The sequence below is a fragment of the Callionymus lyra genome, chromosome 17 (genome assembly GCF_982586985.1).
Source record: "Callionymus lyra chromosome 17, fCalLyr1.hap1.1, whole genome shotgun sequence".
Taxonomy (NCBI): domain Eukaryota; kingdom Metazoa; phylum Chordata; class Actinopteri; order Syngnathiformes; family Callionymidae; genus Callionymus; species Callionymus lyra.
In genome coordinates this window covers 12,695,473-12,720,912 of record NC_141834.1, presented here as the reverse complement: position 1 = coordinate 12,720,912, position 25,440 = coordinate 12,695,473, and the positions used below count along the sequence as shown (strand labels likewise).

The 25,440-nt window shown below is 38.9% G+C and overlaps 1 protein-coding gene across 1 annotated transcript in view; it reads right to left on the bottom strand.

Moving 5' to 3' along the window:
- Nucleotides 1-1,653: 1,653 nt before the first annotated feature.
- The window catches only part of chrnb2 (cholinergic receptor, nicotinic, beta 2), a 38,367-nt gene continuing 14,580 nt past the window's right edge, over nt 1,654-25,440 (bottom strand). Inside the window, exons 2-6 of the mRNA XM_087812292.1 lie at nt 20,113-20,258; nt 18,671-18,715; nt 11,969-12,078; nt 7,475-8,594; nt 1,654-4,651 (exon numbers count right to left, since the gene is read on the bottom strand). Of these exons, the coding sequence (XP_087668418.1) occupies nt 4,502-4,651; nt 7,475-8,594; nt 11,969-12,078; nt 18,671-18,715; nt 20,113-20,258 (1,571 nt within the window). The 3' untranslated portion in view covers nt 1,654-4,501. The remainder of the gene's footprint in view (nt 4,652-7,474; nt 8,595-11,968; nt 12,079-18,670; nt 18,716-20,112; nt 20,259-25,440) is intronic.

Below are 25,440 nucleotides of genomic sequence, written 5' to 3'. Positions count from 1 at the left end.
TTCTTTCTTTTGTTGTGATAAAGACATTGTATCATTATACAAACAGTTAATATAAAACAAAGAAATAAACGTATGATTAAATATTGTGTTTAATCAACACTCTCTTAACCACTGTACCACCAGGCGAGTCAGGTCTACAGCATATTTTGAGTTTGAAAGGCTTGAAAACGATTCACCATCAAACTAGCTCGGTCTGAACAGAATGTTACAGATGAACTTGCGTGATAAATCAAAGTTCCCGAATAAAACTAGCTTACCAGGTTCCCCGGGTGACGAAGATGCACTGGATCCCAAGATAAATCCTGTCGAAGAGTGAGCAGTGAGGTCCCCTGCCGTGATGCCAACACTATTGTTAAGACTTCTTTCTCTCTCTTCATTCCCTTGATGGACGTTTCTCTGGACATACCAGTGAAGGTCCCAGGACAACTGAGAGATTGAATCTTTTGAACACCTTACATATGGGGAGCAGCTCTGCTCTGAGCTTCTCACACATCCCTGAGCTCTTCATCTTTATTAACACAAGTGTCAGACGGGTAGAAACAATAACACAACCTTACACAACCTTTAAAGTCATAGTTCTGCACAGACAGGAAACACTTCCAGTGTCTACTTGTACACTGGGAGCGCTCGCGGTGTTTACCCGAAGTACTTCCTGTCTGAGTAGCATGTTAGCCTTTTAGCTTCTGCTGCAAACTAGCTTAGAATATAGACTTGTTTCATTTTTCCGAACTTTGTTTTTATGTTGAGGCTCCAATACAAGATGAACGTTACAGACGATCTGTTTGGATATATTTGGAGGTTTTTAAGTTTATTTTTGGAAGAGAAAGGATGTTTTTAAGTGTTTTTGGAAGAGAAAGATGAAGTGAGCACCGTTATATGGACATAAATGTCTGCCCAACACTCTAAAAAGAAATGAATTACTTGGAAAATAATCCGGACCCTTATCCAAAATGAGGCGGAGTAAAAAAAAAAGGAGAGAAATGTATTGAAAGTTAAGTAAAAACCTCTTATTTCTGCTCGCATTGCTGTCGACTTAATCCCAGATACGTCCAAAATGTATTCCTATTCCTGTTTCTTTCCTTAGGAAGTCAGAACAGAACTTGATTATATTTTAGTATAAATTCTTGAATTTAATATAAGTATCCTTATGTACATCCTCAAAAAACGCCATACATTTATGGAATTTTGAATTTGAATTTTGAACATTAAAAAAAGTTATTGATGCACTTTAAAAATGCAATTAAATTATCAATTATTTATTTGAGTTCGAAAAACTGCTTCAAGTTCCCAAATATTTTGAAATAACTAATTTTTGTTTCCTAACATTCTTCTGGATGCAAGTCAGTTGCCAACCACTAGATGGCACTGCCGCTTATGCTTCACGTTTCTAATGAACAACACAATCCTGGACGCTCACTTGTATTTTGTCGCCAGTTTATATATATAAATATATATATAATAATATATATATATATATATGAGTGAAGTATTTCAGTGGCTGTAGAAAGAGAGGAAGCCTTCTATTCTTTCATGCTTTCCTGTGCTGGGAGATTGATCAGGGAAATTCCCACATTCTTAAACACACACTGTTTTTTGTTTTGTTTTTATGTGTGAGAGAGAGAGAGAATAACAAAAGAAAAAGACACATCTGTGTTCATCCGAACCTTCAACCTTTTATTGGACTGGTCAAGGTGTGCCCAGGAGGAAGTGAAAGATGGGAGGATGAGGAGGAGGAGGGAGGGCTGGGGGAGAGAGAGAGAGAGAGAGAGAGAGAGAGAGAGAGAGAGAGGGAGAGAGAGAGGGAGGGGGGAGGTCTACTGATGTGAGAAGAGAAGGACAGAAAGTGGATGGAGAGAAGAGGAGAGCGGCACTTTGACGGTGAGGATCAGTGCAGCTAACAGCTTCCACGAGTCTGTGAAAAGCTTTTCTCACTCTGACCAGTGGAGAGAAAAAACAACAACAGAGCTGCTCTCGAGTCCACCGACCGAGGATCGTCTCTCGTGGTGAAAAGTCTTATAAAAACGCAGGTTATTACTTCAGCGGCTCGTTCCTCCCACATCCAGCTTATTGCCTTAACTTCCCCGCACCAGAGTTCCATCTCTTTTTTATTGAAACTTCCACTCTTGAAATCCCACCTCGATCCCCAACCCGAAAAAAGAAACCAACCTCAGGTTCAGAAAGTCAAAAGATTGACGTTCACTTTTTTTTGTGTTTGTCGTTGCTGTGAGAATCAGATATGACTGTGATGCCGGAGATTAATGGAGGGGTGAGGGGGGGAGGGTTGGGGAGACACGCAGATGCTCTCTGGAGCATGTGTCCGACAGATGCGAGGACACACGGGAGGCACGCACACGCATGTAAACATACGCTCGGTATGTTACATGAAGAGCTCTCATGGTTTCGGACCTCGAAGAGTTATTATCCGGATCTGGCAGTGTTGGACCTGTGTCGGGTCGGAACAGAGGATGGAAAGGGGTTGAATAGAAAGTTATACGACAGTAGAGGGGCCTAAATATTTTAACAGACCAGGTCAAAGGTCAAACAGAATGAATGATTGACCAAACGGTCACAGAAACGCTGCTGAGAAGAAGGTGATCGGCTGTAAACTACCTTCACTTCAAGACCTGTTTTGTCTCCAGGAACCGAGGATGCAGGTCGGATCACAGCCGACCCTTCTCACCCTGGTTATGGACTATTTATTCCTCTCCCCTCTGTCAGGAGGCCACAATAATAGTTTCTTCCCATCAGCAATAAGACTCTTAAACACAAACTTGTAGCAACACACGCTACATTTTATCTACATAGTTAAACTGTTTTATTTATGTTTAAGACGCTACCAAAACAAAGTCGGAATTGGTGGTACCCTGCACTGAAAATTACAATAAAAATAATTCTGATTCATATAAAGTTCTCCCCCGTCTGAAATCTCGGTAAACGAGAGGTTACGAGAGCCCATTATGACGTAATAATGGCTTCCCTCCAGCCAGCTGTAATCACACCAAGCTTTGTTTATACAATGAGTCGCTTGGAGACTTCCAAATTATTTAAATGTGGCCCTCAAGAGCTTTCTAAAGATATAGTGAGCTCCAAAAAAATGAATGGTCTTATTTCAGACTAGTTTGTGGCTTATGAAGATTATATTATTTACAGTACTTGAACAAATTTTGGAAGGGACTTTAATGAAAGTATGTTTTTACATCTACGGCCCCTTCATTGGTTGAGATCGACAACCATTTCGTAAGGGATCCTCCAGTAGACAAGGTGGACGAGGTACGAACAGGAAAAGGACCAAGAAGGATACCGGAGTGTATCAAAGGGTATACGGTAAGATTTGTCAGAATGGTTGGAACGCTATTAAATGAGAGGTCAAAATGGAAGACCTCAAGGTCGCAAACAAAGGATTGGGAGATGGTACTTGGGTACTTGGTACAAGGAAGGGGCGGTGCAGGAAGTGAGGAAACTAGAAGGAAAGAGCAATTAATTGGACGACAAAGGGAACAGGCGGCAGGAAAAAGAAGCGCTAGGCTAGGCTAAGCTAGGCTAGTCCTGGCTAACCAGCCAGACGGTGGATGGAATATCAAGTCTATACGACCTGATTAAGGTTACATTGGGCATCTAGCTAATGCTAGCCGAGGACAGGATGGCTTGCCAGGAAGTGTCGTAGAAGAAAATGAAATGAGGTTCAGCTTATGAAGGTCTGATCTGATCACAGCATCGACGGGAAGAAATACAATTGTGATATCACATATAATTACACGCCATCATTATGTTTACATCTCTTCCTTCTGATCCACCGTTCATCCATGTGTGGGTCCATCGTCCGCCTCCGACCCGGAGCTCTACCCTTCCTCAGACTCCTGCTTCCCATCCTGTGTCCCAAACTCTTCATGCAAATCTACAAACTCGGAATATTCTTCCACTGACTTCCCGCGTATCAATTTTTCTTTCCTGATCGGAGTTTTTTTGCTACGTATTGTGTCGGGTAGTTGCGTGTCTCGCAGCTTTTTTGTCACATTCTTGTCTGACCTCTACAATCGCACAACAAAAACATCCCGTCAGGCTCTTTTAAGAATATATTTTCGTAGTGTGGTATGCGGCTATGCTATGGTCAAATATACTGTAGGCTTCTTCACTGAGGAGGTGGCTTTTTTTTTTTCTTCAAAAAGTCAAGTAAAATATCCCTCGTCTGACTTGAGGATCGTTGGGACGGAAAAGTCGTTCCTTTCAAATTCCGGGACGAGGGTCCCGGTTACTGTCAAACCATGTTTCGGGGGTTGGTCAAGCAGGTTCTCCTTGGTCTGCATACGAGAAATAAAAACAGTTTTTTTGTTGCGAAATCTTATTATAAAGGTGAATGCTGTTCGTTTTCCAGTTCTGACTGCGTTCCCGTTGACTTAGCAAACCCCTCCCTTCTGCTGCCTCTGGCCTGTGCTGACTGGTCGGGGGGGCGGGGGGGATGGGGGAAGACGTCCTTCCGGCGTGTTTTTGGACGACGGGGGGGTCAGCCTGGCGTGTTGATGGTCTTGACTGTGTAATTCTGGAAGAGCGGCTGCATGAACATGCCCAACGTGCCGAACACGCACACGAACACGAAGATCCACAGGAAGAGGCGGTCGATCACCATGGCAACGTATTTCCAGTCCTCGCTTACCTGTAGATGGAAGGAGGGGGGGGTGGGGAGGACAAGAGGATTCAGGATTAAGGTTATCACACACACTCCAGCCATTGTCCGTCTACATATCCCTGCATCCTGCCAGCTCTGCGGGGGGTTAATGGAAGCGAAGGGTTAATGCGAGCGGAGACCGGTCCTGCCGCACGACGCTGATGAGTTTCGGCGCGAATGGAAGTGATGGAGGGCAGAGAAGACTGACACTGTAACCCCGGCGATGATGGCTGAGGAAGCAGTGGGAGGAAGAAGAAGAAGAGAGGGGGGGTGGGAAGGACTACCCGGTGCCAGGAAGAAGGATCTTTTAAAGGGGTTGGCATGGCGACAGGGACTGTAGCAATGACGGACAGAATAACAGAGGCTTGTTAATTCCCATGTCAGTTTCTTTTCATTCCACAAGAGAAGTCTGGGTCTGTTAAGATGCCTTCAGGGGAGGCAGGGATATAAAAATAAATAAAGAAAAAGACTCGCCACCCTCGTTCCGGTTGTACTACTTTTTCCCCTGCGCACACGTCATGCTTCTGCTATAATTAAATGTTTATGTCGAATATTCAGCGCGCCGAGGGTTGCGTCACCAGATCTGTCTCCTCGGCTTACGCTCCCGGTTTTGGTCTCCGGTTTGCCGAGCAGCAGCATGAGGCGACGGAGGATCAGATATATTCATGATGGTTTTTAATGAAACCTCAATCTATTCCCAGTATCTACTACTATGAACGTCTGTGTCTTTCACGGTTGTATGTTGAGAACCCCTGAAGTTTAAGGCGACATAATTCGACCATGCATTAAAATGAACACGTTTTTCTAATGAATTCAGGAACATATTTGCATGGAATTTCGTCAACTCTTCTGTGATGGCTATCTTCTTGTTTACCGAGTATCTGTTTTGCATTTTTCTCTTCAATACTCAAACAAGATTGTTCATCGACTGTGCATAGTTTAGACAAGGAGGCAACAACCTTTTTGCAACTACTTTAAGGGCTATCGTTAGTTCAGGATACGCTTCTAAAATACCTTAATATATAATATTATGAATGATAAATGATATTCCACTAATACACTAATCACATTATTGCTTCTTGAATAATAGGGCAACACGAAAAGAAACACAAAATCAAACATAATAAGATAGTTTATATGAAAAGTATATTTTGAATTGGCCAAAAAAAGTAACTCTTTCGGTGTCCGAAGGGATTAGTAGTGACGCCCTGGTTAAGAATACTAGCTTTTCTTATTTTTAACAACAACACAAGGTGGACGATGCAACAATTTCAATTTATAAAACGTTGATGAGTGTTTATATTACGACCATAAACTCGTTTCCCTGACAATAAACACAAATCCCTTCAACCTCCAATATTCTTATTAATAATAGAATAAGTTAATCACTAATAAATTACTAAGTGATCATTAGTAACCATGCATATAGTGGTCCCAACTGAAATTTTGGAGACTATGTATAAGTAGATTATTTTCTTAATAAAAAATAAATTAAAAGAAATTTGCTAGATTAAAGTTTAAGTAAGGATAAATTATAAGTAAATACATAATTTTCCCCACCAATTTATACCAAGAATAAAGCAGTGAAAAAAATGACATGATTGAGTATGAATCATGGCGGGTCATAAGGTTTTGGTTTGCTCAGAGCTTTTCCCAGCTACCTGGGGTGTGACACACAAGACACCCTGAATTTGTTACTCAGAGCATGTAGACATAAAAAAAAAATTAGGCACACACTTTGAAATGACCAATTGGGAGGCATCCAGAGTCCAGAGAGGGAATCAAAGGTTCCAGGCTCAAGAGTTGACTCACACTGGAAACAAACCAACAACCTTCTTGCTGTGACGCTGCAACACTTGCCCCCACATCACCGTGCAGCCTTTTAAAGAGATTGTTTTGATGGTTCATTAAAGCAGCAGAATTTAGCTTTATTTTTTTATGCGATGCGACCACAAGAAGAAAGTGGGTTGGAGATATGGGCTGCATTCATTTCAGTAATGGCTGAGTGGTGCGACTATTTTAAATACTGAGTTAAAAAAAATAGATTTCATTGATTTACTATCAATTTCATTCAAATTTTACGATATAGATGAATAGAGAACTTGATCTCACAAGAGTGTTTACGTGCTTGAGCCTATTATTCACACACCAAGCTATCACACAAACATTAGCTTCACTGGACTTGACTAAAGTTAATGTTAATGTTGTAAGTGAGTCCGGTTCTGCTCAAGATTTCTGCCTTCTAAAAGGAAGTTTTTCCTTGCCAACGCCATGATGTGATTTATTTTTAGCTGGGATCTGTTTTTCCTTTCTCCACTATAGTCTTACTTCAACTTTAAAGTGTCTTGAGATAACTTTGTTATGATAAGACACTTTAAATAAGAATTGAATTGAATTGAATTGAATTGAATTGAATTGAATTGAATTGAATTGAATTGTATTAATACAACTTATATTTACACATAAAACAACCTGAGGGCTTACAGACGTAACCGTTGTTCTACGACTGCTCTTCTCGCTGCGCTATGGGTTGGATCAGGAGGAAACCCATACCCTATGAATCAAAATCGAAGTGATTCAGGAAACTGCCCATGATACCCATGACTACTATCCTGCACTTGACATTGCAATGGCACTGTTTTATCACCAGAGGGGGCCAGAAACAAATAGGCTCAATCTTCCATTGTTCTGCAGCTTCTGTTTTGTCGATGTTTCTCCTACTTTCAATGCTAGCGTTCGGTCTTCTCCCACAATCCTAATAGGGTGAACGGACGTGTCTGAAAGACACCTGACCAAAGAAAAGATACTCACACTCTGGTCGTCGTCTTCACTCTTCATGTGGTTGGCAATGAAGCGAACTCCCTCCACGGCCTCATCGAAGCCCGGACAGGCCTGAGCCAGCAGGGCCTGAGTCAAAGCAGGACCTCCTGCCGCCGGCTTCCCGCGGTTTCCGGAGCCGCCCTCCCGGCTCTCCCTCACCCTGTTCAAACCGTCCATGGACCCTCCGGCCCCCGCCAGATCGCCTCCGAACTGCTTGACGGACGCCCGGTTCACGTAGCAGGTGCAGGGGTCACTGTCCTCCTTGCCGAACATGCCGGTCGTCGTGGCGCCCCCGTTCCCGCCGGTGCCCCCCAGCCCTAGTCCGACCATCAGCGCCCCCGCCTCCCCGCTCCGGCCTCCCTCCTTCTGCTCCTGAGCCCTCCTTCTCTGGCGCAGCCGTTGGCGTTCGCAGCTGTTCCTGGGCTGCCGCATGAAGAGCAGCGCGGGGAGCTTGTTGAGGAAGACGAGCTTCACCCACGGAGGCATGGTGTGTGTGGTGGGCGAGCGGTGGTGCACGTTGAGGACGCACACGCTCGTGACGATGGAGAAGGTGACGAGGACCATCGTGAACATCAGGTACTTCCCCACCAGCGGGACGTCGAGGGAGGTGGGCGGGACGATCTTGGAGATCAGCAGCAGGAACACAGTCAAAGCCAGGAGCACGGAGATGCAGAGCGTCATCTTCTCCCCACAGTCCGAAGGCAGGTAGAAGACCAGGATGGCCAGCGAGGTGATGAGCACGCAGGGGATGATGAGGTTGATGGTGTAAAAAAGGGGCTTCCTCCGGATGATGAAGTCGTACGTGATGTCCACGTAGGTGGGGTCGCCGGGGTTCTCGTTCCGCCGGCCGGGGAGCGCGATGATGTCCCACTCGCCGCTCGGGGTGAAGTCGTCCATGCTGGCCACGTCGGCCCGGAGGACCAGGTCGATCTCCGTGCGGTCGTAGGTCCAGGAGCGGAAGCGCAGCGTGCAGTTCTGCTGGTCGAAGGGGAAGTGCTTGACCTCGATCTTGCAGGCCGACTTGTAGATGGCCGGGGGGAGCCAGAAGATGCTGCCGTCGTAGGAGACCACCGCGTTGGAGTAGAACGACACCTCGTAGACCCCGTCGGCGCTGGAAGAACCAAAACATATGAACAACTTAATGGCTTGTTCGACACTGAATGTTCCTGCAGTTTATTACAGATATATTTGTTTTAAAGTTGCACGTTTACATACAGGGCTTTGTGACCCTGGTCTAGAAAGGCGCTTTACAAATAACTTACTTACTTACTTGTTTATTGCGGGTGATGCAAAATGTTAATAGGTCAATCTTAACTCAATAGCGAGAGTCAAATTATTTAAACGTATGATAAATTCTTGCAGTTTCTCATCCAGTGTTGTTTTTCTGGTGTATGTACATAAAGTAGTTATTTTAAATGAAAACAAAAAAAAAGATTTATGTCTTTTTTTTTAATGTCTTAATTGTCCGATATTTTGATGCCAAAATGTGTTTCTCAATGTTCATCTGGTAGTTACTTTTGCTGAAATTTCTGCCATCATTATTATATATTATTGTGGCTTATATGCATTGGAATACTAATTATTCTTATTATTACTTATATTTTGAAAGGCAAGCGTGTATTTCCAGGACTCATGCACCTTTCCTCCCGAACCCCCGAACGAAATCTCCATTTATTGTTTTACATTAATTGGCTCTTGCAACACAAACTGCCATATAACGTAAACTCCTTCTCAACAACCTTTTAAGTAACCAATCGTAGCTCTTGATCACCTTTGGAATAGTAACATCGACAATTAAATGCAGAATTGCAGCAGCCAATTTGATGTCACTTAATAGACAATTTGAAGAAAGGCATTATGGGCACCATAAGTACGTTTTGTAGATGTTAGTGTCAATCACAGCCCTTGAATCTCCATGAATCACCAATAACATCAATTTTAATTCAACTAAATGAAAACCCTCTTCCTTCACAGTGGAGCTGGTTTATAGTAAAACAATATCACTGGAGTTCTAGTGTATTCACAGCTTCATAACATCCTGTTTTTTTGTGTGCGAGGAATGTTTGAGGTCAAGCCCTGAGTGCGGCAGGAAAGAGGAGAAGGCCAGACGGATCAGTGTACCGAGCTGATTAACATGCTGACACTGAGTTTCCATCACATCAAGAAAAGTGACGTTCGACTTCCACAGCGACATCTAGAAATCCTCGCCTGGACGCAGTTTGACCTCATTTTGCAGCTCAATTACATTCAAATAATGTCATCATAAAACCTAATTAAGTTCATGTTTTTCTCTAAACGTTCTTTTATTATTTTCAAGTTGCAATTGTTTTGATCAAGGTTTTCATCTCAAACTCGGATGTCAGCCAGTTGTCGTCACTTAAAGAGCAATAAAACACAATTTATAATTTCCCTCCTAAGAGGATAATTGACGCTAACGTTGTGTCGTTACAGACTCTCTTGAATTAAACAGGTTCACAAACCTGCATCTGTTTTACTCCATTTTTAACTCGACAAAAACCCCTGGACTTCCTCCAAGCGGCTCCTCGCGGTGGAGGCTCGTCACCTGACCCTCGTAAATCTGCACCGGCGTCCATAAAAGTCAAGCATCGATATAAAATCACCTAGAAATCTCTCATCATCGCACCTTCAGACCTCCATCCAAAAATGTTTGTCCCTCTTTCAAATGTAATAAAACATTTTTTTAATTACTATATTATGATGTGCAGAACTTTGAATGTGTTTATGGCTGAAGAACCGTAAAGAATAAATGCTTTAAGTTGTTTGTTTTTTTGTCATTTTTTACAAGTTAATTTGCATTTATTATTGGTATTTGGCAGTTGACAGATCAATGTCCAGATTATTTTATTTTTTCTTCTGAATTGGCGCTCCAAACCAACACTTTCTTTCTGCCTCACACCCTCTCACTAAACTCATCCCTGAGCCTGCTTGGCTTTTTTTTTTTCGTTAAATTGTACTTTCTTCTCACAGAAACCAAAGTTCGCAATTTATAGTTCAGAAGTTATTGTTTAAGTTAAAACCCTTGTGTTATCTCAGGGTCAAGGTGACCCGAAGGCCCCAAAAACAAATGTATTTGAGGTATCCCTTGTGTCAGCTCTGTGTTAAGGTAAGCGATTTTTCGTGCCACCGGGTCACTTTGACCCAGAGATGACCCAATAGTTAAGTGGTTCAACTGCAGAAGCTCTACTTTCAGATTGTACTTAATTTTTGCATCAATTATTTGGACGAGATATTTTGAAACAATTGCCAATAAATGGGTGATAAAGATAAGATACAATACGTAAAACAATAATACCTAAAAAAAAGTATATCCATGATGATACAAGATGAATTAAAAACCTAATTGTTGCATCAAGTGTGACTTTGTGTGACACCACTGGCCTGCGGGGGGCAGCATTCTGGTAGTGGATGGATGGATAGATGGATTGATGGAGGGATGGATGGAGGGATGGATGGATGGAGGGATGGATGGATGGATGGATGGATGGATGGATGGATGGATGGAGGGAGGGAGGGAGGGAGGGAGGGAGGGAGGGAGAGGGATAGATGGGTGGATGGATGGATGGATGGATGGATGGATGGAGGGAGGGAGGGAGGGAGGGAGGGAGGGAGGGAGGGAGGGAGGGAGGGAGGGAGGGAGGGAGGGAGGGAGAGGGATAGATGGGTGGATGGATGGATGGATGGATGGAGGGAGGGAGGGAGGGAGGGAGGGAGGGAGGGAGGGAGGGAGGGAGGGAGGGAGGGAGGGAGGGAGAGGGATAGATGGGTGGATGGATGGATGGATGGATGGATGGATGGATGGATGGAGGGAGGGAGGGAGGGAGGGAGGGAGGGAGGGAGGGAGGGAGGGAGGGAGGGAGGGAGAGGGATAGATGGGTGGATGGATGGATGGATGGATGGATGGATGGATGGATGGATGGATGGATGGATGGATGGATGGATGGATGGATGGATGGATGGATGGATGGATGGATGGAAAAGATAAGATAATAATAATAATAATAGATAGACTTCATGAATCCCTCTTATCATGAAAATCACTCTTATTCCTCACTTCAGATTTCCCATAATGCATTGCAACGCAGCGCCAAAAGGTCGACATAACAACCGTCAAATCCTGATCCTCGTGCACGTTCATCACACTAGTCCAGACTGGCAACAAGCATCTGTGTTCGTAGCCAAGCGTGGTCAGCGCGAGAGGACGGAACATTGGGTTGAAGAGGGTCAGATAAATATCCAAACCACGCTGAGCGGATGTGACACGAGGAGACGCCGTCATGATCCTCGCATCATGGCGTGCAAACATCAAGAACAACAAGATGGACGGACATGAGTGCGTGACGCCGAGGACTTTGAAGCGTCCCCGGAGATCTATCGTAACATATCAGGAGCCGTATGAAGAGATTAAGAGTTCGCTGGAGCGCGAGCGACGGAGATCAACCGGGTCCGTCTCCCTGACTCACTCACTTGTTGTACAGAACCACGTCCGGCAGCCAGATGTGTTTGGACGGGAGTCGGACCTTCAGCATCCCGTCGAACTCCTCCGGGACCCACGTGAGGCGGTAGTCCTGCCACTCCTGCAGATGAAGAAGAAGATTTTTAACTGCCTGTCAATCACACAGGAATAAATACATATATATACACATATATATATATATATATATATCTGAGCCTGAATCCCTTCCCTTGTTACACAGAATTCTCAAACGCTCTGACACAGTTGCATCCTGGGATTAAAGGCAGGGAACCACAGACCACATCATCACCTGAATTTATCATGTGATCAAATATGAATTCGACTCTATAATTCAAGATCTTCACCCAGTTTTCGGAGGGAGTTTCTTCAGAGTGTGTTTCCTGCTCGTTACAAAACCAGTGGGTTTCAAAGATTTTTTAGTTTCGGCATCAGATAAGAAAAAATAGGGAAATACTGTGATTTATGGTTTAATAAAACGATTTTTAAAGCTAAGACGACCTTCATCATATTAAACAGTGGTTCTCAACGGGTGGGTTAGGACCCAAATGTGGGTCACAAAGCTGCTTATAGTGGGTCACATTTAATTTTATTTGTATTCTTTAAAAAAAAAAAATCTGATTTTAGTTAAATAAACTATTATTTTGTGTTATAATGAGGAGTGTTTATTTGAAAGAATCCATAAAATAAGTAGCAAGATACAGGAACAACGATACGATATATTGTGATACTGTAGTAACAAGGATATATTTGTAGTATTGTCGAGTACTTGACGCTGGCGTTGCAGAATTTACAGACCACATGACTCTTGATGAAGTCGTAACTGTTTTCATTTGTTTTTGAAACCAAAATATGTCCAAACATCAGCTTTAAAAGCTGCTGGAGTAGTAGAATGTATCCTCTAGTCCTCAGCCAATCGTAGGGATTTCACTAGATTTCATTGTTCTGTGATGACCGTCATTTAGTGGCCAGAAGTGTAATTGCAACACAGAAATGAACAAATGTAATGAATATTTACATGTTAGTTGTAAATTAAAAGTCGACTTATTTTATTTTATAAACACTTTGTTGAAATATAAACCATAAAGAACTATGATAACAATGTAACTTGTTGTAAAAACTCTTGTAATAAACATCATACTTTTCTTCAATATATTCAATCAATTACAATGTAATTGATTTGGTCACAGTTTGTTCCTGACCAGTTGAAAACCACTGATCTACAGATATTAAACCTGGACTCACAACAAAAGTGAATCTTTTGTAAACACAGTAAAGTCATAAATTAAAGCTGTTTTGTTCGTTGCTTAGATCTTTTTTATTTACAACTTTATTGACACTACACGATAAAAAATGAACCTGTTTTTGTCACAAGTTTGGAGTTTCTCTTGTAGTTTCCTTTAGTCTTGTTTCACTCTCTTCCTGTTTTATTTTGGTGAACGGTTTCCTGTCTGTGTCTCCCATGATTTCTTCAGTCTTTACACCTGGTGTTGTTTCTTATTCTCCCTCAAACCTCTCGTCTCAAGCTTTTTATGTCAAGTGTCATCGCTTTCCTGCACCGTTGGTGAGTGAACTGTTCCGTCAAGTTTAGTAGTTTGTTTTTTTAATACAGCTTTATTTGATCAAAAAGAGAATATGACAATTACAGTCATATTTAAAGTAGAGATCAGTATTAAAGCATAATATGAGTAAAAAAAACAACCATTAAATACATGTATTTATCAAAGTAATAACTATAATGTAAATAAAATAGGTTAATGACTAAATACTTTAAATATACACAAAATGTTTTGTTTCAATTCTAATACTCTACTGGGCTTTTATTTTCCTAGTATTTAAGTTGGTTTATTTGATTGTGATAATATCTTTGATCAGAAGTATTTATATCATTTATTTTGAAATCCATTGAGTCGGTGCTGCTGTTAATGTCTACATATGCAGTTTAATCTTTTTATCGAACATAAAATCACACAGTCCTGTCCTGCTGGGATTAGAGCCATTTCCCGCCAAATTAAAAGCTGGAAAAATTTGTTGAACTGCTCAAAATAAAGGTACAGCTAATATCTATCTTTTCAATATAGACGGAGAAGAGTGTGGACAGAAATCAGTGCCATTGAATTTTTAATTTATTTTTAAATTGCAAGTTTGTTCTTTATAAAGGTTGAAATATTTTTATTTTTTAACTCGATTCAATAATTTGTATAAATCGAAAGATCGGATTTGTTTTTTTGAATACTTGAGTAAAAATTGGAAAATGAATTTAATTTACTTAATTGAAATTATAATATACCGTTAAAAGAAATGTACAAACAAAACATTAATTTTTACAAATTCAATCTTTTAAATTAAAATAAATTCAAAATTTAAATAAATTATTTAACTCAATTATTCAAATAGTTTGCTTTAAAAAAAACAAACATTTAAAACATACAAAAAAACAAACGTAACAACCAGATATAAAATATAGATATTAAATTAGATATTTTCCATTGTAACTCAAGACAATGGGTCGGTCCTTTCTATAGTCCATATTTATCATTTTTCAAACCCGGCCTAATGATTGTGGGTCAAGGGTCGACATGGCAGCGCCGGAGCCTCAGAGACGCGGCAGCACCTGCGTCGCGGTGAAGCTAATACCCCAGTGAGGTCATCAGCTGTAGGCGCGACGCATGGAGGTCGCTGGGCTCGTCCCAGCTGCCCTCGGTGCCGCCAGACGCTCAGGCCATCAATTGCTGGAAAGTATATGTCGACATCGTTGTCGCTGGAACTATGGAGCGGGTCGGACGATGTTGTTCTTACACCTGCTCTCCTGCTCTGGCACATATGTTCGCGATGTGTTCAAGGACCGCCGCGTTTTCCAATTGATTACGCCAACGGTTCTATACGTTTATCAACATGTGACGCTCCAGCTGCCTCGTGTTGACTCTCGGTCGCTTTAATCCAACACTGATCTTATTTGTCAACAACCTCTGAATCTGAGACCTTGATTCTCAATCTAACAATCCAGCGACGAATAAAAAGAAATAATATTTGATATATGTATACAGTATATAAATCAAATTTTCAGTGCAGTTTTTCAGGGTCACACAAAGGTCACAAGTCAAAAGTAAAGTTATGTAATGTTGTTATTTAAGAAACATACTAGTACCAATTTTCTGCAGTTTCTTAAGTAGATTTTGAGTAAAATCTATTCTTTTATTCCTTTTTTTTTCATCATACGTATTCCAGTTTTTAAATTAGTATTTAAAAAAATCAGTTTTTGGGAAAGTTTTTATACAAGTCTTTTTTTTTTTTAACTTGACAAATGTTTTTTGTTTTAAAAACAGTTTTTAAATGTCTTTAAGTAATAAAAATGTGTAGTTTGGTGTCAATGTCCGCATGATTTAAAAATATGTATCTTTTTTATTGTAAAAAACATTTTGTTGCTCCTGTAACCCTGTGTTTATATAGAGTTTAATTTATAATTGTGTTAATAGTTAATTTGGCATAAATCAAGATCATTTTTTTTAACCCATCATTTTTGTCCGTTTTATATATTAGTATTTTTGTTTGTTTTAAACATACTGTAATTTCGTTCATAAAATAAAACTAAATACATTTTTAAGCTAACTTGTTTAGCTACATTCGCTGGTTTAGCTATGCTAACTTGTTTAGCCTTGCTAGCTGGTTTTACTTTTGTCCCTTTTATATATAAATCTTTTTTTCTTTTTTTTTTTTTAAACATACTGTAATTTCGTTCATAAAATAAAACTTTGTCTTCGTTTTTTTGGAGATGGTTTCCAACTAAATCAAGAACTCCATGTTTTAAGTTTGTTTTTTTTAAGCTAACTTGTTTAGCTACACTCGCTGGTTTAGCTATGCTAACTTGTTTAGCCTTGCTAGCTGGTTTTACTTTTGTCCCTTTTATACATAAATCTTTTTTTTTTCTTTTTTTTTTTACTGTTATTTTGTTCATAAAATAAAACCTTGTCGTTTGTTTTTGGAGATGATATCCGACTAAATCAAGAACTCTTTATGTTTTAAGTTTTTGAAAATTTGAAATCTAGAAATATAACCTCAATATTTTGATTTTTACTTAAAAATGTGTAACTTTGTTGTTTAGTTGTTTTTTACAGACAATCTGTACCCAAATCTAAAAATAACCCACACATTTCTCAAGTGCAGTTCTCTTGTTAGTCCTGAGGGGAAACAAAACGACTGATGGTTAAGAACGAGCTGAGCCAAAAGACAAGCAAAAATAGCCGTAAATCTTCCTTGATGCTCGTGTAGAACCAAACTGAAGGAAACCTTTGTCATGCAATTAAATTAAAGACTGTTCTCTGATCAAAGTGGTCCAGTATCTTCGGGGTCACTTCAGGACGAGCTTCTTAAGTGCTTCACGTCTCTGTTCGTCTTTCCTCAGCAGCCGCACCAGAGCTGTCAATCAAACCGTTTGAAACAAGCAACCCACTTTCCCGTCTCCTCCAGGATCCACTCGGATAAACCCGGTTGTAACATCCAGAACCAGCTGGTGTCAACCCAGCAGCTCCGTCTGACCGGTGATATGAACTATTTGTGGGTCGACGGTTCGAGATCTGTGAAGATCTTGAGCTTCAGTCGTCATCTCGACTCTCAAAGTTTCACTCCGAGAAACATGAGTGACACACACACACACACACACACACACACACACACACACACACACACACACACACACACACACACACACACACACACACACACACACACACAACTACACAACAAGTCTTATATGACGGCACGAGAGAAGCTCCAGAACCGTCTGGTCGTGAGGCAACGATGCTGATCACTTGACTGCCGCGCTGCCCTCGAGCAAGACGTGTCATCACTCGTTCTTGTCATTAGAAGCTCCAGACCGGAGCATTTTCTAAGTAAGTAACAGACTAATGAGGAGAGTGAGCTTCAGGAATTCTCCGTGATGCTGTCAAACATCACTACGCTAGTTTGTTTAGCTACGCTAGCTGTTTTCTTTTTTTTTTCCAACAATTACATTTTTTTTTATTTAAAAGAAAACCCATTTATTAAGGTGGATTTTTTTCAAAAGTTTTTTCCCTTGTAAATATCCATTTAAAATATTTTTCTATTGTAACGCTTTATACACTATTAACTACTAATATTCATTTAATTTAATTAAACATGAAAGAAGATTTTTCAAATTAACATTTGTAACATTGATTTATTTGACTCTATGGCTTTAGAAATAAAATATTACAGTGTTTACAAGTGTTTCAAAGGAACTGCTAGCTTTTGATCAAGAAATAATATTTGTATATATATATATATATATATATATATATATATATATACAGTATATATATATTTTCTAATACTTGTATTTCGTGTGTGTCCTTATTTAAAAAAATTAAAAATCACATCTTCTGAATTTTATTAATTTTTTTTTTTTTTTTACTGAATTACAAAATAGTCAGTCGGTTTCAGAAAAGGTATATTAGGGATATTTATTCGAAAAATATTTCTAAATATCTCATTTTTCTAACTTGGGTGTCATGATTTTCTTTAAGTTAAAAAAAAAGTAGCTTTGTTATTTTAATTTTTTTAATTGAGCAGTCCTTTTCAGAAAATATTAATTAGTCTATTTTAATGCTTATATTAGTTTTGTTTTATACGATATATAATATATATAATAATATATCAGATATTATATTAAGATTATTATAAGTGCAAAAGAATCTGAGATACATTTCTAAATAGCAAATCTTTTTTACACCTGGGATTTTACTTTAGGCTTTCTTAAATATTTTCACCGAAATAATTGCTTTTTCTATTAAAATATTTATTTTATTTAAAAAATTCAATTCATAAAAAAACAACAAAAATAGCAGTCCATTTCAGAAAACATGTATTGGTCTATTTTAATAATATACATTTTTGAATAGCAATTGAATTTGAAATTTATGTTTAAATAAAAACTTAATATTGAATATAAACTATTTATAAACGAAAGCTAGAAAGATCAAACAGCGTAACAAATATTTTATTTTATAAAAATTAAACGTGTGAAGATTTAGAATGTTGTATTTAGAATATTCTCTTATTTTACCTCTTTAAATTTAGAATTTAAAATCTAGACATTTTACACCATCAATATAATATAAAAGATCTTGCATCTTGTGCTTCTGGATGACATGAATTATAAGTTTTTCAGGTTGTGAATAATTTAATCTCCTCTCAGTCAGAGTGTGACACAAATCTTGAGCAGAGGAAAGATCATCTCTTGTGTCGAACTGAAGTCTCTCTCTTACGCAACATGACCGTCAATCTCTCCAGAAACCATCTGAGATTTGTCTCTTTGTCAGTTGAACTCTGGTCACATGTCTGCACCTCAAAATGAATCAGAACGAACCATGTTTCTCATCGACATCCTCGACTGATGTGCATCATTTATAATGTCTGCAGATCCTGCCGTTTGGACTATTCTTCATAATCCTGTGGATTATAATCCTGACGCGGCTACAAACAACTCATGTGTTCTTTTAGTAAAAACATTGGAAAAATCATTAATTCATTAAATCTGCGCTAAAAATCAATGTTAGTGGAATCAACTGGCTCAATGTTGAAGAACGTATGTGGTCAGATTAGGATTAAATAGTATTTTAAATCAAGTTTTTTCTATTTTACATTGTTTAAAACTGCAAAACAAAGCGATAGTGTCTCACCTGTGTCAACCAGACGTTGGTGGTCATCACCTGCTCTCGTTCATGCTGCGGAAACAAAAGAATAAATGTTAAATACTATTAAAGGGAAAACATTTGCTCATATATTCTAAAGAGTCCATCATCGTTCATCCCGCTCTTGTTTTTTATAATCAAAGTCAAACGCTTTTTCCAGCAAAAATGGTTCAAATGAACATTACATTATTTCATAATTTTACTAATTCTGTTTAAAATTACACTTTAATTATATAAAAAATATTTTATTAAAAAAAGAAAACCTCCGTTCCTGAGCTATAATACAATATATTCTGGCATATATTCTCTCAAAGTCATAATGACTGTTTTAAAGTGTGTAAAAGTTTTGTTTCAAACCCAAACTACCTTTATTTTCATGTTGCTTACCAACTCAAACTTTCAAGTTTGATATTTGCTTTCTCATTTTAATATTAAATAATAACTTTTGTTTACAATCTAACTTTATTTCTTCAAATATATCCTTCATTTTTCATGAACATTACATTATTATTTGCGTGAACATGTTTTCACAAGTTATACATTTACCAACTTAATTTTTTTAATTATTGTTCTGTTTCGAAAATCAATTTTCGTATATCAAGCTTAAAATGTTTATCAAATAAACATATATCTTCCAAACGTGTAACCTTTGCAAAAAGAACTGTGAGAAAATATTGATGCTTTGTGACCCTGGTCTAGAAAGGCGCTTTACAAATAACTATTACTTACTTACTTACTTACTTACACTTCATTAATATTCTTCTAGAATTGTTTTGTTTTTTAAAGTTTTTTTAACCACAAAAAGAATTTCAGTCAATTTCAGAAAACATGTCTTTGTATTCTAATGTGTATCATTCTTCACTAGCAATTGAATGTAATGAAATGTTTAAAAAGACAACTTCTAACACACCAACATAAACACACACAATCAAATATACCTTGAATGTTAACGATATCTATAAGGATCATTAGTAAATATCTTGTACTAAAATATCGCAATATATCCTGATACGTTTCACCAGATTCTTGTCAATAAACACTTTCTTTGCGCTTTCCAGGAGCTCCTCCCTCATCCTCTCCAGACACCAGCTCAACTTTTGGCCTCTTGACCCGAGGTTAACGACACTGAGTGACCCCCTCACAGCACAGACCCGCCGATGTAGAATATTCCCCGGGATTACATCATTAGACGACTTCATTTAACACCGAGACCCCCCCCAAGATAGATAATTTTTTTCACAGAAAGAAAATCAATCCAAGTGTCCGAGCAGGAAACGCATTAGTCAGCATCAGTGACTCGGCATTCCACCTCGCGCCTGCTCCGAGATGTAATTAATATCAATCTTCGGGGTCTCGCTAACTTAATTGCGACCCGCGATCGGATCATCGCGCCTCGCCATCGCGATAAAGGTTTTTAAGTGGACACTCACCACGCTTATGAGCTGAGCCAAGGAGACCATCAGCTGCACCGTCACCAGCTCCGAGCCGTTGGTTGCCGGGCGGATGAGTTTGTTGTAGTGGGCCGGGTTCAGGAGATGCTCCACCAGCCGCTCCTCGGTGTCTGCGCCGAAAACGCCTGAGACGGAGAAACAATGGAGGTCATTTCATGAGTCACTTTAACTGACCGTCTTCAATGGAAAACACAGTGTAGCGGGAATAGAATTGATGGTGTAATGACACCTCCAGAATGACGGGTGGCGCTGTGACTTCATAGGTTCATTTGTGGTTAGATATCAACAGCTAAAACAGATAGTTAGCACAGATGGACTGAGGTTCAATCTGTAGTAAGGGAAAGATTCAGTTGCGCTATGAAGATTTAGCACATGGATTCCAACAAGCCCTGTGCTGTGTCTCAAATCGCATACTAATCTTAGTATGCTAGAAGTTAGTATGCATCAGTTTAGTATGCATACTAACTAGTACGCAAATTCTCCGCAGATAGTATGTCTCAAATCAAACCCTGAAGCTACACACTAACAGGAGATCACATGACAGCTTCTTCTTCTACTTCTATTTAACGATGTTTCAAGCAGCTGTTTGAACGCTATCGCCGACACCTGCTGGCAGCACGTATTGCAACTTTGGAAAAAGAAATAAAGAAAAAATATGAGAATCTAAATAATCGCGAGATATTTAAGCTGGTATCAGCAGCGAAGACGTGTTTATCCTCCTACTGCTGCGGAAAATGCACCTGTAAGTATATGCATATATATGCATTTATATATGACGTAACTTCCGTTTAAAACGTCACTAAAATGGCGGCTGTTTAGTATGGTTAGTGTCCATCGAACCATGCTAGTTTTGTGGGCGTGTTAGTACGCCAATTTAGTGTGCATGGCGCACTAAATTTTGCATACTAAGAATTGAGACACACTAACGTACTAAAAATACTAACTTTTAGTACGCTAGTATGCGATTTGAGACACAGCACTGGTTTTCTGGGACACCTGTGTTTTTCTCGGTGTTATCTTGATCTTTTTAGTATATATTTTTTGTTGTTGATTGTTTAAGCGCTTTGTGACCCTGGTCTAGAAAAGCGCTATATAAATGACTTACTTACATGGAAGCAATGGTTCAATGCTAGCACCATCAATAGCGCAGATTCCAATGGATGCTAACTGCTTCAAATACATTTTTTAATATTTTGTAATGCTAAAAACATATCAATGAGATATGAAAAATATAGACTACCAACAACAACCATGGCGTTCTTGAAAAAAGCTGGGAGTGAAATAATAATTAGCTATCTTGCTAATGCTAGCTTTAACAGTCCTTTAATGTTAATGCGAATTCTCAATAAATTGCTTCTACGATCTTGTTCCTGAGAATCGGACTCTAGCAGGTGGTTTAAGCTAAAAATCTCCAGATCAATGTCATCATAATAAACAACAGAATTTATGTGGTTAAATCCAGGGATCTTAAGAAGCTAATGCTAACATACCAATAACAAACTGATGTCTAAAAAACTACAATAATATTCCCCCTCCGTCAGCTAACTCCAAAAGTAACATCATGAAAACGTAATGTAGATGTAAAATATTTCAATGTCATTGCGATCAACAACAAAAGTTCTGTGTTTAAATCCAGGGCGCTTATGAAGCTAATGCTAACTTACCGATAACAAGCTGGTGTATCTTCGTAGCTTGGTTTGACAACACAACGTTTAGAAAAACAAATTATGATTCTGAAAATCTGTATTGTCTATTATTTTTACAGCACAATAAGAGTAGGTTTTAGATATTTCATTGGAAATGTTCTTATGGAAGTATATCAGTGAGATCGGAATATTTAATATTTCCAATCATTTTTAATTTCTTTCTATAATTTAATGAAATAAATTGTACATCGACAGGTGGAATTTGTTTCAATTAGGATAATAACATTTGAAGAATTTCACATTAATTATTTAAAATTAATTTTCAAAATTCTATATTTTTTAAATTCCTAACCTTTCAAATTCAATATAAAATGGTGGTACAGTAGTGCCACCTTTACTGGCTTATAGTTTGTCTGGCTTTTAAATTAAATTATTTAAAAAAAGAAAACGTTTAAGTATACAAATAATTTATTTTCATTATTCAATTAAATCAATTTCAATATTTTAATATAGAATCTTTTATTTAAAATAATGACAAAATGCTTAAACATTTCAATTAATTAAAAAGTAAATGTCAAATTCAACCATGAAAACATTGTAAGAACTTTCCTCCTGCAATATAGTTTCTTCAGTATGGATGGATGGATGGATGGATGGATGGATGGATTTATTGACCCCTCTAGAGATCTTCTTCGGAAGATTGTATTTCCAGAACACAGACGATAGATTCATAAAACAAGAACAAGGTACAATAAAAAGAAAGTACAAGATGACACAATCTAAATCTACAGATAAAGAACATGGATCAAAGAAAAATATACAAAGATTAACATGGAATAACATCATCTTTTAACTTCACTCCTGCCCCTAAACTCAGAATTAAACAGCCTAATAGCACGAGGAATGAATGAGTCCCTGAGTCTATTAGTGTTGCATCATGGGAGGATCATCTGTGCATCCATCTGCTTCTCTGCTCACTGATGTTCAGAGTACAGTGATAACGGGTCAACTAAAGATCACTTACAATCACAAAGGTCTCAAAGTCAGTTGTGGGCGAAGGCAGGCGTGTTTCATTCCCCGGGAGAGTTTTAACGTTTATATCCTCGGGACGTTTCATCTTCTAACGCTCCCGTAAAAACACTCCAACTGTCCTCATCTGCTGACCGTCCTGACACTGTTTTTTTTTTTTTTTGGTTCATCACGACAAATGTCGTCCGTTTGACGGGACGTAAAAGTGACAGATGCAGTGTGTGCACGTTTTCTGACTGAACCTGACATCAGAGTCGACCGAGGCGTTATTCTCGTCTCAATCTCTCTCTCCTCGCGTCGCCTTTCATTCTCTTCTCTCGTGTTGATCTTTTGCCCGACTGCCAGTCTTGTTGAGTTCCCCCTCTTCCTTCCTCCTCCATCTTTCTGTGATGATCTGTCACAACACAAACACGCCGATACGTCGCCGTCTTCACTCCTTTCATCCTTTTTTTCAAAATTTCACTCCGCGCCTCCTCACACTTTCTCACTCCTGCGTGGCATATTTCTCCTCCGGTGACGACTTCACACCTCCCCGCTGAAGATAAACAAAGGCTGCCGACTGTTTTCTTCCCAAAAAAACAAAAAACAGTTCAGGTTAACCAGCTAGAATTCTCATACGACGCTGCAAATTCAAGTTAAAGACGTCTTGGTTTGGTCCAGTTAGACATCTGCGGGGAAGAAGGAGGAACATTTTTCTTCTTTTTTTTTTTTTTTCTCGAGAAAGTGAAGACATTGCGATGCTAGCACAGAACCTGGTGTTCCAGGCTAAACCCCCTGATTAACGCTCGGTTCCTCCGGAGCTCCACTGAGCAGGAATGATGGCCTGTGTCTCCGGATCAATGAGGACTCTATTTGTCGCCTCCTGTAAACTCAACACGAGACTTAGCCTTTTTTTTCCTGCAGCCTCCTCCATCTTTTTGGCTCCACGTCTCTTCCTCTGCCATCATTTTCTCCTCTTCTCTCTTCCTGTTATCTCCATCCCTCCATCGCCGTCCATTTATTGCCTCCCCTCCGGCTAATCCGGCGTCATCAATACCCATCCCTGTCAGCACGTGTGTGTAGCACTCGGGTTGTTTATTGTGTGTACGTGATATTCATGAGGGAAATAAGCATCACAGTCTATGTCGGGACCAGATGAGTGATGGATATTATTCCCACAAGCACAAGGCAATAACCCTGTCGGCCCGGGAGCCGAGGCCAATACGGTTCACTTAAACAATGGGCCCGAGGAAGAGGAGCGATGTATCCGGTGAGGTCATGATGAGACATAACGACTCAAACAACTCGATAAATGGCACTGCTTTAAAACGTATGAATCTACTTTCAATTTAACCAAAGCATAGGGATACATAGACGTGTAACTGGTGAGCCCATAGTGTCGATCTTTGGTCCCTTCAAGTTTTCCCCTCTACGTTTAAAGGTGCAACTGGGTTAAAAGATTAGCAACAAAGTCTAAATCCATCAGTTTTCTTGGGCAACGAGGATTAAATGTAAAGTGAAACAGTTTTGACATAGTTTTACTTGGTTTTTCGAAACAAAAAAAACAGAGATTTTATGCATGAAAGTATTTATTGTCCTACAATGTTGATTAGCGCTTTTTTTAAAGGGAATATTTACACGAGTGATACTAAACCACCCGAAAAAATGTTGAACAAAACTCACAGCTACATTTTTACAGTCGGAAACCATGGCAACTGCAATGGAATCCTCTATTCCTTTAGGAAATTACTTCCTTGTCTGTATTTTTTCAGAATTTACTGTTTTTTGTTTTTTTTATACCTTTTTAAAAAATTACAGGTCACCTCTGACGCCCTTTAGTACAGTCCTACAACTATACAACCTTGGTTAGTAACTTATCAAATTAAATCAAAATCCTTGTCAGTGTTTAGAGCCAATATACATATTAAGTATTTATTTTCATACATTAATGGCATTTATTAAAACTCCATATAGAAAACAACTGTCTACATAGATGATGTTTCCTACATCTCAATTTAAGACTTTTCTTGAAATACAATTTAAAATGAAACATTAGTTTTTACCCCAATTTTGATATACAATTATTATAATTATAATAATGTTAATTAAACATGACTTTTCCTTCCACTGAAAACCTCACTTAAATTGTTATCCTGCTGAATTTGAGAAAATGTTCTTCTCGAAGTACACAATGCCTTTCAGCCATGAAGAAAAAGGTTGGTTGGACCATTCTCATCAAAATATACACAAATCTAACGTATTTTCCCGAAGTTGCAGCGTAACCGTTTCACTATTTTGGGAGTAACACTGTTGTGATTTTTTTAAATAACCAAATAAATCAATGTTTCCATATTTGGAGATTTGAAAACAACAACTTAAAGTCTTGTCACGTGTTGTGACCTTTAAGAAAACCTGATTTAAGACATTCTAGATTTTTTGATTCATTGACATAAGTCTTTTTAAGGATCACATTATTATTTTTTTAATTACATTACAATTAATTACAAAAGTACACAACTTAACTGTTCCTATGAATTACCTCAGCTTTTGTTTGTGCTTAAAATAAATTGTTTAACTCAGGTTTTAAGAATTGCCATCAAGTACTTCTCTTATATTTGATATATATATGTGTCACAGTACAGATTGGAATAAA